At 52.1% G+C, this 13,824-nt stretch overlaps 1 protein-coding gene across 4 annotated transcripts in view; it reads right to left on the reverse strand.

Moving 5' to 3' along the window:
* Positions 1–13,824, reverse strand: part of PACS2 (phosphofurin acidic cluster sorting protein 2) — a 161,039-nt gene that overhangs the window by 33,757 nt on the left and 113,458 nt on the right. For all 4 annotated transcript variants that reach the window (XM_075329494.1, XM_075329493.1, XM_075329496.1 and 1 more), the window contains one exon: positions 1,729–1,771. In XM_075329494.1, the coding sequence (XP_075185609.1) occupies positions 1,729–1,771 (43 nt within the window). The remainder of the gene's footprint in view (positions 1–1,728; positions 1,772–13,824) is intronic.

Raw genomic sequence — 13,824 nt, forward strand, 5'->3', positions numbered from 1 at the left:
CATTGTACAGGAGAGGGAGGAGGTGAGCTGTGACATCACATTTTGAATAGTGGATACTATTGTATATAGAGGTGCTACCAGTTATGCAGGGGAAGGAGATGATCTGTGACATCACATTTCACATATTGTGAAGGGTAGATCCTGTGTTATCTATTGTATAAAAAGATGTTATCAGTCATTGTACAGAAGTGGGAGGAGGTGAGCTGTGATACCTATTATGAATGGTGGATTCATTATAATTATTGTATATAGGGGTGCTATAATATTCATTGTACAGGTGGAGGGGGTGAGCTGTGATATCACCTATTGTGAATAGTGGATCCTGTTATCTATTGTATATAAAAGGTATTATCAGTGATTGTACGGGAGGAGTGAAGTGTTGAGCTGTGACATTACATTGTGAATGATAGATCCTGTGTTACCTACTATATATAGAGGTGTTATTCGTCATTGTACAAGAGGAGTAGAAGGTGAGATGTGGTATCTATTCTGAATGGTGGATCGTGTTTTATCTATTACAAAGAGGTGTTATCCATCATTGCACAGGAAGAGGTGAGCTGTGACATTCCCTATTGTGAATGATGGATCCTGTATTATCTATTGTATACATTACAACACAGAATGCACCATTCACAAAACATGATGGTCACAGCTCGCCTCCTCCCCTTGCTGAATAATGACTTTTACCCAGCTCAGAGCATACCTAGAAAGCTCAACTATGAAAATCAGTGTGCCAAAGTCGGTCTATAAATGTGGCTGTTGACAATAAAAGGAAGTGTGAATGCACTAGGAGGCCTAGGGGGCGAGTGTTAAAATTCCAAGGTTTACAACAACTAAAATATACATCACATTTACATAAAAATTTTTTTTATAATTTTCTGATGATAAATTTAATTTCCAGGTGCCTTAAATTTAAGACAATAAGAAATGTTCATCCAAGGCAGGAAAACGGTGCGCACTGCTGCAGAGGGCACAGAGATGGACAATAACCGGCAGGAAAACGGTGCGCACTGCTGCAGAGGGCACGGAGATGGACAATAACCGGCAGGAAAACGGTGTGCACTGCTGCAGAGGGCACGGAGATGGACGATAACCGGCAGGAAAACGGTGCGCACTGCTGCAGAGGGCACGGAGATGGACGATAACCGGCAGGAAAATGGTGCACACTGCTGCAGAGGGCACGGAGATTGACAATAACCGGCAGGAAAACAGTGCGCACTGCTGCAGAGGGCACGGAGATGGACGATAACCGGCAGGAAAATGGTGCACACTGCTGCAGAGGGCACGGAGATGGACAATAACCGGCAGGAAAACGGTGCGCACTGCTGCAGAATGCACGGAGATGGACGATAACCGGCAGGAAAATGGTGCACACTGCTGCAGAGGGCACGGAGATAGACAAAAACCGGCAGGAAAACGGTGCGCACTGCTGGCAGAGGGCACGGAGATGGACAACAACCGGCAGGAAAACGGTGCACACTGCTGCAGAGGGCACAGAGATGGACGATAACCGGCAGGAAATGGTGCGCACTGCTGCAGAGGGCACAGAGATGGACGATAACCGGCAGGAAAACGGTGCACAATGCTGCAGAGGACACGGAGATGGACGATAACCGGCAAGAAAACGGTGCGCACTGCTGGCAGAGGGCACGGAGATGGACGGTACCTGGCTGTGACCTCCGGAGGCTGCAATGTGACATTGACTTGTGTTATTCCATGTATACTTACACCTACAAACGGTATGAATTTCTGAGAAGAATCCTCATCAGGACTAGAAGAAAAAACATCAAACACAACAATGAACAATAATTTATAGGTTAAATAAAAAAATATATAAATAAAAAGCAATTCCATCCAAATTGCTGCTGTGACCTAAATGCTGCTGTGGTCTGCAGACTGTGCACCACAACTCCCAGAATTTCCAGGAGTTGTAGTTATATGACAGCTGAAGTGTCTTAGTCCACGCAGTCCTGTGACAACATGTCAGTGTAAAAAGAGATCCTGGGTAGAATTGCTTTTCAAGATAGACATGCAACAAGCGCATCGTTCCAAAAGTCTCCACAAGGCTCAGAGCATAATCAAGGCCTGAATCAGCTCACATGTATGCTAAGAAATAAGAGGAAATATTTTACACAATAACCAAAAAGGACATGACTGTTTTATCTCAAGCCCACTCTGCATTGCTTGCTTATGGCTTACCCTAGAGAAAGTGACCTTAGCGGTTGTCCCACCACTTATATTTACATCCAGAAGATGTCAGTTTGTGACCCGCATCTACTTCGACAATTTTTCACCATATCACAATCATTATTAAAATAAAAAAATAGAAATCTTGCTATATTCACACTGGCGCCTGTAGCTAGTTTAAGAAATGAACATGACTATTAGCCACAATGAATAGACTAGGACCCTATCTTTTGTATTGACGCTTCTAATGAGCATGTGCCAATTTACTGTGAAGGGGGGGAGGCAGGGTATTGTGAGACATCACTTGTGATTGGTGGATTCTGTGTAATCGTAGTAATCCTGCCTCTGCTGATAAAGGAACCTGCTGAAAACTCTTCCTGAAAGGAATTAGAATTACTCACAGCAAAGATGGAACTGCAGCTGTACATTACCTAGGCCAAAAGCTACTGGGGAAGTAGAGACTGAAATAGCGCCATTCACCAGTATGAAAAATTGCATGAATAATATCTATTTTATTATATATATATTACATAAATATAGAATGTATATATTTTAGATTTCCTATTTTTAATAATCTAAAAATGTATGTATATATACACACACACACACACACACACACACACACACACACACATATATATAAAAAGAGAATTTTGTTTACTTACCGTAAATTATTTTTCTTATAGTTCCGACATGGGAGACCCAGACATTGGGTGTATAACTTCTGCCTCCGGAGGACACACAAAGTACTACACTCAAAAGTGTAGCTCCTCCCTCTGAGCCTATACACCCCCTGGAGAAACCAGATCTAGCCAGTTTAGTGCAAAAGCTGAAGGAGAATAGCCACCCACAAGTAAAAACAGAGCAAGCACCGGAACAACCGGAGCCTCTGTCTACGACAACAGCCGGTGATAACACGCGGAACAAGAAACTGCCAACAGGCAACAGGGAGGGTGCTGGGTCTCCCAATACGGAACTATAAGAAAAAGAATTTACGGTAAGTAAACAAAATTCTCTTTTTCTTTATCGTTCCTATGGGAGACCCAGACCATGGGACGTCTCAAAGCAGTCCATGGGTGGGAATAAACAGAAAAACTGAGAAGTAGGCAGAGCCTAACTTCACAAGTAGGCGACAGCCGCCTGAAGGATGCGTCTGCCCAAGCTCGCATCTGCCGAAGCATGGTAGTGCTTCGAAAAGGTATGCAGGCTAGACCAAGTGGCAGCCTGACAGACTTGCTGAGCCGTAGCCTGGTGCCTGAAAGCCCAAGAGGCACCGACAGCTCTGGTCGAATGTGCCTTGATCCCCGGCGGGGGATGCACCTGAGAACCCAGGTAGGCATCCGAAATGGTGGACCTAATCCAACGGGCTAAGGTCGGCTTAGAAGCAGGGAGGCCCTTGCGCCGACCTGTGGTTAGCACAAAAAGAGAGGTGCACCGCCTAAGAACAGCGGTGCGAGACACATAGATCCGGAGCGCACGCACCAGATCCAAAGTATACAACGCTTTTTCAAAGCGATGAACAGGAGCCGGACAAAAGGAAGGTAGGGTAATGTCCTGGTTAAGGTGGAAAGGAGAGACCACCTTAGGAAGAAAGTCCGGAGTCGGACGGAGAACCACCTTGTCTTGATGAAAAACCAAAAAAGGGGACTCCGAAGAGAGCGCAGCTAAATCAGATACTCTCCTGAGGGAAGTTATGGCCACTAGAAAGACCACTTTCTGTGAAAGACGAAACAAAGAAACCTCCCTAAGAGGTTCAAAGGGGGGTTTCTGCAAAGCCGTGAGAACCAAATTGAGGTCCCAGGGATCCAAGGGCCGCCGGTAAGGCGGAATGATGTGAGACGCACCTTGCATGAAGGTGCGGACCTGAGCCAGCCGGGCGATACGCCGCTGGAACAGCACTGACAGAGCCGAGACTTGTCCCTTGAGAGAGTTGAGGGATAGTCCCAGCTGCAGACCGGACTGTAGAAAGGACAGAAGGGTCGGCAAGGAAAAAGGCCAAGGAGAATGGCCAGAAGAACGACACCAGGACAGGAAAATTTTCCAAGTCCTGTGATAGATCTTGGCAGAGGAAGACTTACGGGCCCGAGTCATCGTGGAGATGACTTCAGATGGGATACCAGAAGTCGTCAAGATCCAGGACTCAAGAGCCACGCCGTCAATCTGAGAGCCGCAGAATTCTGGCGGAAAAACGGACCTTGTGAGAGAAGGTCCGGACGGTCCGGAAGATGCCACGGCACCTCTACGGACAGATGGAGCAGGTCTGGGTACCAAGCTCGCCTGGGCCAGTCCGGGGCAATGAGAATGACTCGATAGCCCTCCATTCTGATCTTGCGCAGAACTCTGGGCAAGAGAGCTAGAGGGGGAAACACGTAGGACAGACGAAACTGGGACCAGTCTTGAACCAGAGCGGCCGCTGCGAAGGCCTGAGGATCGTGGGAGCGAGCCACGTAAATCGGAACCTTGTTGTTGTGACGGGATGCCATTAGGTCCACGTCCGGAGTGCCCCACTTGCGGCAGATTGACTGAAATACTGTCGGATGCAGGGACCACTCGCCACTGTCCACGGCTTGACGGCTGAGATAATCTGTTTCCCAGTTTTCCACGCCTGGTATGTGGACTGCGGATATGGTGGACTTGGAGTCCTCCGCCCATTGAAGGATACGTTGTACCCCCAACATTGTCAGGCGGCTGCGTGTCCCGCCTTGGTGATTGATGTAGGCAGCCGCTGTCGCGTTGTCTGACTGGACTCGGATGTGCTTACCCGCCAACAGGTGGTGAAAAGCTAGGAGAGCCAGGAGCACAGCTCTGGTTTCCAGCACATTGATCGAGAGGGCTGACTCGGACGGAGTCCAAGTGCCCTGTGCTCGGTGGTGGAGACATACCGCTCCCCAGCCGGATAGACTGGCATCCGTGGTGAGAATCACCCAGGACGGAGCCAGGAAGGAGCGTCCCCGAGACAGAGAGAGGGGCCGAAGCCACCACTGAAGAGAGCTCCTGGCTTGTGGCGACAGAGCCACTAACCTGTGCAAGGAGGAAGGCCGCTTGTCCCAACAGCGGAGAATGTCCAGCTGCAGAGGACGCAGATGGAACTGGGCAAAGGGAACAGCCTCCATTGACGCTACCATCTGACCCAGCACCTGCATTAGGTGCCTGATGGAATAACGGCGGGGCCTCAGCAGGGAGCGCACCGCCAATTGGAGGGATTGCTGTTTGATCAAGGGCAACTTCACAAGTGCCGGAAGAGTCTCGAACTGCATCCCTAGGTACAAGAGACTCTGGGTCGGAGTCAGAGTGGATTTGGGCAGATTGACAATCCACCCGAATTGGGCTAGAGTGGCGAGAGTGAGCGAGACACTCCGCTGACAGTCTGCGCTGGATGAAGCCTTGACTAGAAGGTCGTCCAGGTAAGGAATCACTGCCAACCCCTGTAGGTGCAGAACCGCAACCACTGCTGCCATGACCTTGGTGAAAACACGAGGGGCCGTGGCTAACCCGAAGGGGAGAGCCACGAATTGGAAATGTTCCTCTCCGATTGCAAAACGTAGCCAACGCTGGTGTGAAACTGCAATTGGCACATGCAGATAGGCATCTCTAATGTCGATGGATGCCAGGAAATCCCCTTGGGTCATTGAGGCAATGACCGACCGCAGAGATTCCATGCGAAAATGCCGCACCTGAACATGCTTGTTGAGAAGCTTGAGATCCAGGATGGGCCGGAAGGAACCGTCCTTTTTGGGGACAAGGAAGAGATTTGAGTAGAAACCTCTGAACCGTTCCCGGGTGGGAACCGGTACAATTACTCCGTTGGCCTGCAAGGATGCCACGGCCTGAGAGAAGGCGGCGGCCTTGGAACAGGGGGGAGTTGACAGAAAAAATCTGTTTGGCGGGTTGGAAGAGAATTCTATCCTGTAGCCGTGGGAGATGACATCCCGCACCCACTGATCGGAGACGTGTTGAAACCAAGCGTCGCCAAAGTGGGAGAGCCTGCCACCGACTAAGGACGTTTGTGGCGCGGACAGATAGTCACGAGGAGGCTGCCTTAGTGGCAGCCGCTCCTGCGGTCTTCTGTGGACGCGCCTTTGTGCGCCAGTTGGATTTTTGGTCCTTGGCTGAGTTAGTGGACGAGGCCGAGGGCTTAGAGGAAGACCAGTTGGAGGAACGAAAGGAACGAAACCTCGACTGGTTCCTACCCTGGACAGGTTTCCTGGTTTTGGTTTGTGGCATGGAAGTACTCTTCCCGCCAGTAGCTTCCTTAATAATTTCATCCAGTTGTTCGCCGAATAGCCTGGTCCCAGCAAAAGGGAGTCCAGCAAGGTACTTCTTTGAAGAAGCATCTGCCTTCCACTCTCGAAGCCACAAGATCCTGCGGATAGCGAGGGAATTAGCCGAAGCCACCGCAGTGCGGTGAGAAGCTTCCAGCATGGCAGACATGGCATAGGATGAAAAAGCGGAAGCTTGGGAAGTTAAGGCAACCATCTCGGGCATAGATTCCCTGGTGAGGGAATGCATCTCCTCTAGAGAAGCAGAGATGGCTTTGAGAGCCCACACTGCTGCAAAAGATGGGGAGAACGAGGCCCCTGCCGCCTCATATACAGATTTGGCCAGAAGGTCAACCTGACGGTCAGTGGAATCCTTAAGAGAGGTGCCATCAGCCACTGATACCACGGTCCGGGCTGAAAGTCTAGACACGGGGGGGTCTACCTTTGGAGAAAGAGCCCACTCCTTGACCACCTCAGGTGGAAAGGGAAAATGGTCATCAGAACCACGCTTTGGGAAGCGTTTGTCAGGACAGGCCCTGGGCTTGGTCACAGCGGCCTGAAAACTGGAGTGATTAAAGAACACACTCTTTGTCCTCTTAGGCAAGGTAAACTGGTGCTTTTCTGCCAGAGAGGGTTGCTCCTCTGATACTGGCGGATTGAGGTCCAGTACAGAATTAATGGACGCAATCAAATCACTAACATCTGAGTCACTTTCGGACAGATCAATGGGGCAGATGGAGGTAGCATCCAAGCCCCCTGTAAAGGCATCCTCCTCGTCCTGCGAGTCAGCCTCTGAAACAGAGCCGCGGGGCGAGGAAGGGGAGGAAGCCCTACGTCTCCTCTTAGGAGGACGGGGCCTGGGACCAGATGAAGAATCCTCTGTGAGCTCCGCTGAGAGACCCCTAGCAGCAGAGGCACCCTGAGAGGGGGGCTGATGCATGTACAGCAAAGTCCGGGACAGCTGTCCCATGGAGTCGGCAAAAGACTGGGAGATAGACCTGGTTAAGGATTCTACCCAAGCCGGAGGTTCAGCCACAGGAGCAGGGGCAGCCTGAGAGACCACTGGGGGTGAGACTCCAGGCTGAGGCACCGCCAGGTTAGAGCAGGCATCACAATGTGGATAGGTGCTCGGTTCCGGCAGCACGAGCTTACATGCAGTGCATACTGAGTATAGCTTTGCCTTGCTCCTCGTGTGAGACATGCTGCTGGAGTGGGGGCTCTGCTAGAGTGACCCCCAGAGAGTATATACAGAGGCCCACAACCAAAGGTTGTGGCTTACCAGACCGTGTGTGCCCTCCAGATCCCAAAGCCCGGACCCCCAAGCACCTCAGCAGGGATGCTGCAGCCAGTGAAGATCCGTCTCCTCTTGCAGAGAAAAAACGCTGATAAAATGGCGCCGGAGCGAGGAGAGGGGGCGGGGCCAACTCTGAGCGCGGGATCTGGAGGGCCAAGGAGATTTACAGGGGAAGAGACACGTACTCAGAGATGAGTGTCCCTCCCCTGTGCAAATCGGCCGCTGGGCGGAGCCACACTGTCCCTCTGCATGAATGACATGCGAGGGCAGTGAAAACGAAAGTAGGCCTCCGGCGAAGCCGGGGCCTAAATTTAAGCTGTGCGGCCGGCGCGCAGGCACCATCGGCGCGGTTCTCAGGCGAAAGCCAGAGAACCGGCCGGAAATGTTAGAAAACGCAATCAGCACACTCTCCCACCATAATAAAATACAGGGACCCCCAGAATGAAGGGAATTTTGTTACTTACCGTAAATTCCTTTTCTTCTAGCTCTTATTGGGAGACCCAGACGATTGGGGTATAGCTACTGCCCTCTGGAGGCCACACAAAGCACTACATTAAAAGTGCAAGGCCCCTCCCCCTCTGGCTATACCCCCCCCGTGGTATCACGGGTTCTCCAGTTTTAGTGCCAAAGCAAGAAGGAGGAAGCCAATAACTGGTTTAAACAAATTAACTCCGAATAACATCGGAGAACTGAAAAACCGTTCAACATGAACAACATGTGTACCCGCAAACAACAAAAAAACATCCCGAAGGACAACAGGGCGGGTGCTGGGTCTCCCAATAAGAGCTAGAAAAAAAGGAATTTACGGTAAGTAACAAAATTCCCTTCTTCAGCGCTCTATTGGGAGACCCAGACGATTGGGACGTCCAAAAGCTGTCCCTGGGTGGGTAAAGAAATACCTCATGTTAGAGCTGCAAAACAGCCCTCCCCTACGGGGGTGTCACTGCCGCCTGCAGGACTCTTCTACCTAAGCTGGCATCCGCCGAAGCATAGGTATGCACCTGATAATGCTTGGTGAAAGTGTGCAGACTGGACCAGGTAGCTGCCTGGCACACCTGTTGAGCCGAAGCCTGGTGTCGTAATGCCCAGGACGCACCCACGGCTATGGTTGAGTGGGCTTTTAGCCCTGAAGGAACCGGAAGCCCCGCAGAACGGTAGGCCTCTAGAATTGGTTCTTTGATCCATCGAGCCAGGGTGGCTTTAGAAGCCTGCAACCCCTTGCGCGGACCAGCGACAAGGACAAAAAGTGCATCGGCACGGCGCATGGGCGCCGTGCGGGAAATGTAGATTCTGAGTGCTCTCACCAGATCTAGCAAACGTAAGTCCTTTTCATACCGGTGAACCGGATGAGGACAAAAAGAAGGCAAGGATATATCCTGATTAAGATGAAAAGAGGATACGACCTTAGGGAGAAACTCCGGAATAGGGCGCAGCACTACCTTGTCCTGGTGGAACACCAGGAAGGGAGCCTTGGATGACAGAGCTGCCAGCTCAGACACTCGCCGAAGCGATGTGATCGCAACAAGAAACGCCACTTTCTGTGACAGCCGAGAAAAGGAAACTTCCTTCAGAGGCTCGAAGGGCGGCTTCTGGAGAGCAACTAGTACCCTGTTCAGATCCCATGGATCTAACGGCCGCTTGTACGGGGGCACAATATGACAGACCCCCTGCAGGAACGTGCGCACCTTAGAAAGACGTGCTAGACGCTTCTGAAAAAACACGGATAGTGCCGAAACTTGCCCTTTAAGGGAGCTGAGCGACAAGCCCTTTTCTAACCCCGATTGCAGGAAGGAAAGAAACTTGGGCAATGCAAATGGCCAGGGAGACACTCCCTGAGCAGAGCACCAGGATAAGAAAATCTTCCACGTTCTGTGGTAGATCTTAGCCGAATTCGACTTTCTAGCTTGTCTCATTGTGGCAACGACTCCTTGAGATAATCCTGCAGATGCTAGGATCCAGGACTCAATGGCCACACAGTCAGGTTCAGGGCCGCAGAATTCTGATGGAAAAACGGCCCTTGGGACAGTAAGTCTGGTCGGTCTGGCAGTGACCACGGTCGACCGATCGTGAGATGCCACAGATCCGGATACCACGACCTCCTCGGCCAGTCTGGAGCGACGAGTATGATGCGGCTGCACTCGGATCTGATCTTGCGTAGCACTCTGGGCAAGAGCGCCAGAGGCGGAAACACGTATGGGAGCTGAAACTGCGACCAATCTTGAACCAAGGCGTCTGCCGCCAGAGCTCTTTGATCGCGCGACCTCGCCATGAATGCCGGGACCTTGTTGTTGTGCCGGGATGCCATTAGGTCGACGTCCGGCACTTCCCAGCGGCGACAGATTTCCTGAAACACGTCCGGGTGAAGGGACCATTCCCCTGCGTCCATGCCCTGGCGACTGAGGAAGTCTGCTTCCCAGTTTTCTACGCCTGGGATGTGAACCGCGGATATGGTGGATGCTCTGTCCTCCACCCACATTAGAATGCGCCGGACTTCTTGGAAGGCTTGCCGACTGCGCGTCCCTCCTTGGTGGTTGATGTATGCCACCGCTGTGGAGTTGTCCGATTGGATTCGGATCTGCTTTCCTTCCAGCCACTGTTGGAAGGCCAGTAGAGCAAGATACACTGCTCTGATCTCCAGAACATTGATCTGAAGGGTGGACTCCTGCGGAGTCCACGTCCCCTGAGCCCTGTGGTGGAGAAATACTGCTCCCCACCCTGACAGACTCGCATCTGTCGTGACCACTGCCCAGGATGGGGGCAGGAAGGATCTTCCCTGAGACAATGAGGTGGGAAGGAGCCACCATTGTAGGGAGTCCTTGGCCGTCTGGGAAAGCGAGACTTTCCTGTCCAGGGACGTTGACTTCCCGTCCCATTGGCGGAGAATGTCCCATTGAAGTGGGCGCAGATGAAACTGCGCAAAGGGAACTGCTTCCATGGCTGCCACCATCTTCCCTAGGAAATGCATGAGGCGCCGCAAGGGATGCAACTGGCCCTGCAGAAGAGATTGCACCCCTGTCTGTAGTGACCGCTGCTTGTTCAGCGGAAGCTTCACTATCGCTGCTAGAGTATGAAACTCCATGCCAAGATACGTTAGTGATTGAGTCGGTGATAGGATCGACTTTGGAAAGTTGATGATCCATCCGAAAGACTGTAGGGTCTCCAGCGTAGCATTCAGGCTGCGCTGACATGCCTCTTGAGAGGGAGCTTTGACCAATAAATCGTCTAGGTAAGGGATCACCGAGTGTCCCTGAGAGTGCAAGACTGCTACCACCGCCGCCATGACCTTGGTGAAGACCCGTGGGGCTGTCGCCAGACCAAATGGCAGAGCTACGAACTGAAAATGGTCGTCTCCTATCACAAAACGTAGAAAACGTTGATGTTCTGTAGCAATTGGCACGTGGAGATAAGCATCTTTGATGTCTATTGAGGCAAGGAAGTCTCCTCTGGACATTGAGGCAATGACAGAACGCAGGGTTTCCATCCGGAACTTCCTGGCGTGCACATGTTTGTTGAGCCGTTTTAGGTCCAGAACAGGACGGAACGAGCCGTCCTTTTTTGGAACCACAAAGAGATTGGAGTAAAACCCTTGCCCTTGTTCCTGAGGAGGGACTGGGATCACCACTCCTTCCGCTCTTAGGGAGTCCACCGCCTGCAGCAGAGCATCTGCTCGGTCTGGATGTGGGGAGGTTCTGAAGAACCGAGCTGGAGGACGAGAATTGAACTCGATTCTGTACCCGCGAGACAAAATGTCCGTCACCCACCGGTCTTTGACCTGTGACATCCAAATGCCGGAAAAGCGGGAGAGCCTGCCCCCGACCGGCGATGCGGAGGGAGGGGGCTGGAAGTCATGAGGTAGCCGCTTTGGAAGTGGTACCTCCATTTGCTTTCTTGGGGCGCGTGTGAGCCCGCCACGAATCTGAGTTTCTTTGCGTCCTCTGAGTCCCTTTGGACGAGGTAAACGGTGTCTTGCCCGAACCTCGAAAGGACTGAAACCTCTGCTGCCACTTTTTCTGCTGAGGTTTGGTTGTTCTGGGTTGTGGTAAAGAGGAGTCTTTACCCTTGGACTGCTTAATGATATCAGCCAATGGCTCGCCAAACAGTCTATCTCTAGATAAAGGCAAACTGGTTAAACATTTTTTGGAACCAGCATCTGCTTTCCAGTCCTTTAACCACAAGGCTCTGCGCAAAACTACCGAATTGGCGGACGCCATTGAGGTGCGACTGGTAGATTCTAGGACCGCATTGATAGCGTAAGACGCAAACGCCGACATCTGCGTGGTAAGGTGCGCCACTTGCGGCACTGCTGGATGTATGATAGCATCCACTTTTGCTAAGCCAGCTGAAATAGCCTGGAGTGCCCATACGGCTGCGAATGCCGGAGCAAACGACGCGCCGATAGCTTCATAGACAGATTTTAACCAAAGGTCCATCTGTCTGTCATTGGCATCTTTAAGTGAAGCGCCATCCTCCACTGCAACTATGGACCTAGCTGCGAGTTTGGAAATCGGGGGGTCTACCTTTGGACACTGTGTCCAGCGCTTGACCACCTCAGGGGGGAAAGGGAAACGCGTATCTTTAGATCGTTTAGAGAAACGCCTTTCTGGGTGAGCGTCGTGCTTCTGGATTGATTCTCTGAAGTCAGCGTGATCCAACAAAGCACTCAATTTACGCTTGGGATAAAGGAAACGAAACTTCTCCTGCTCCGCAGCCGCCTCTTCTGCTGAAGGGGCTGGGGGAGAAATATCCAACAGCCTATTGATGGCTGAGATAAGGTCGTTTACCATGGCATCCCCATCAGGGGTATCCAGGTTGAGAGGGGTTCCAGGAATGGATTCCTGATCACTCACATCAGACACATCACAGGGAGACTGATTGCGCTGAGACCCTGAGCAGTGTGATGACGTCGAGGGTCTTTCCCAGCGAGCTCGCTTAGGGTGGCTGGGGCTATCATCTGAGTCATAATCCTCGGCCTGTGAAGCCGGGGACCCCCCTGTGGGCTGGATTAATTCCAAGTGAGGGGGACCTGAGGACAGAGGCCTCGCCGTGCCCAAAGACTGAGCCCCATGCATAGATTGCAAGGTTTCAAGGATTTTTGCCATAGACACAGACATATTATCAGCAAAAACTGCAAAGTCTGTCCCTGTCACCGGGGCAGAACTTACAAGCGTCTCAGCCTGGGTCACTACCTCTCCTGACTCCGGCTGGCGAAGCAGCACCGGGTCGGAGCATTGCACACAATGGGGGTCATCGGAGCCTGCTGGTAGATTAGCCCCACATGCAGCACACGCAGTATACACAGCCCTAGCCTTGGCAGCCTTGCGTTTTGAGGATGGCATGTTGTTGCTTCCACAGAGGGATCTGGGAGATGCAGCCAGAAGCGACCTCACAGTGCAAGAAATACAATATTTCTATATCCTACACAGTACACCGATACACCGTGAGGCACTAGAGGGACCAGCACAGAAAAATCGCTTACCGCCCGCTTAAAAAGCGGGTGTGTGGTCGCCAGATAGCCCCTAGTCCAGGTCTCCCAGAGCCTTGCGTCCTTCCTCCAGCCAGACTGCATGTAATGGCTGCCGGCGTCCTGAGAGAGAAGGGGGGCGGGCCCTGGGCGTTCCTGGCTAAGAGCGGGAAGCCTGCTTCCCTCTGTGCCTAGTGTGAGGGCTGGAGCATGTAAATCAGGCTCCAGCCCTCGTCGCTGCTAGCGAACAGCGTCTCTCCCCTACCCTGAATGACAGGGTGGGGGCGGGAACGAATCGGAGCTGCCGGCGTCCTAGGCCCAAAAAGCCGGGGACTCAATTTATAACCGCCGCCGCCGTAAAAGCGCGGACGGCGGATCCCCGGCGCACCACAAGTCACAGCAGCGCCGCCCGGTCCAGAGGGGGTCGGCGCTGCGTTCCCATACACAAAAAATCCCCCAGTAATCTGTAGGGACACTAACTCCAACGTTGCGGTCCCCGGCGCACTACAACACCCAGCCAGCCCGGAGTGTGTCTGTGCCTGCCGGGGACACAGAGTACCTGTATGATGCAGGGCCTGTCCCTGATCGTACTCCTGCTCCGTCTCCATCAGGTTCTAATGGGT

Source organism: Anomaloglossus baeobatrachus, chromosome 12, assembly GCF_048569485.1.
Source record: "Anomaloglossus baeobatrachus isolate aAnoBae1 chromosome 12, aAnoBae1.hap1, whole genome shotgun sequence".
In the NCBI taxonomy this organism is placed as follows: Eukaryota; Metazoa; Chordata; class Amphibia; order Anura; family Aromobatidae; genus Anomaloglossus; species Anomaloglossus baeobatrachus.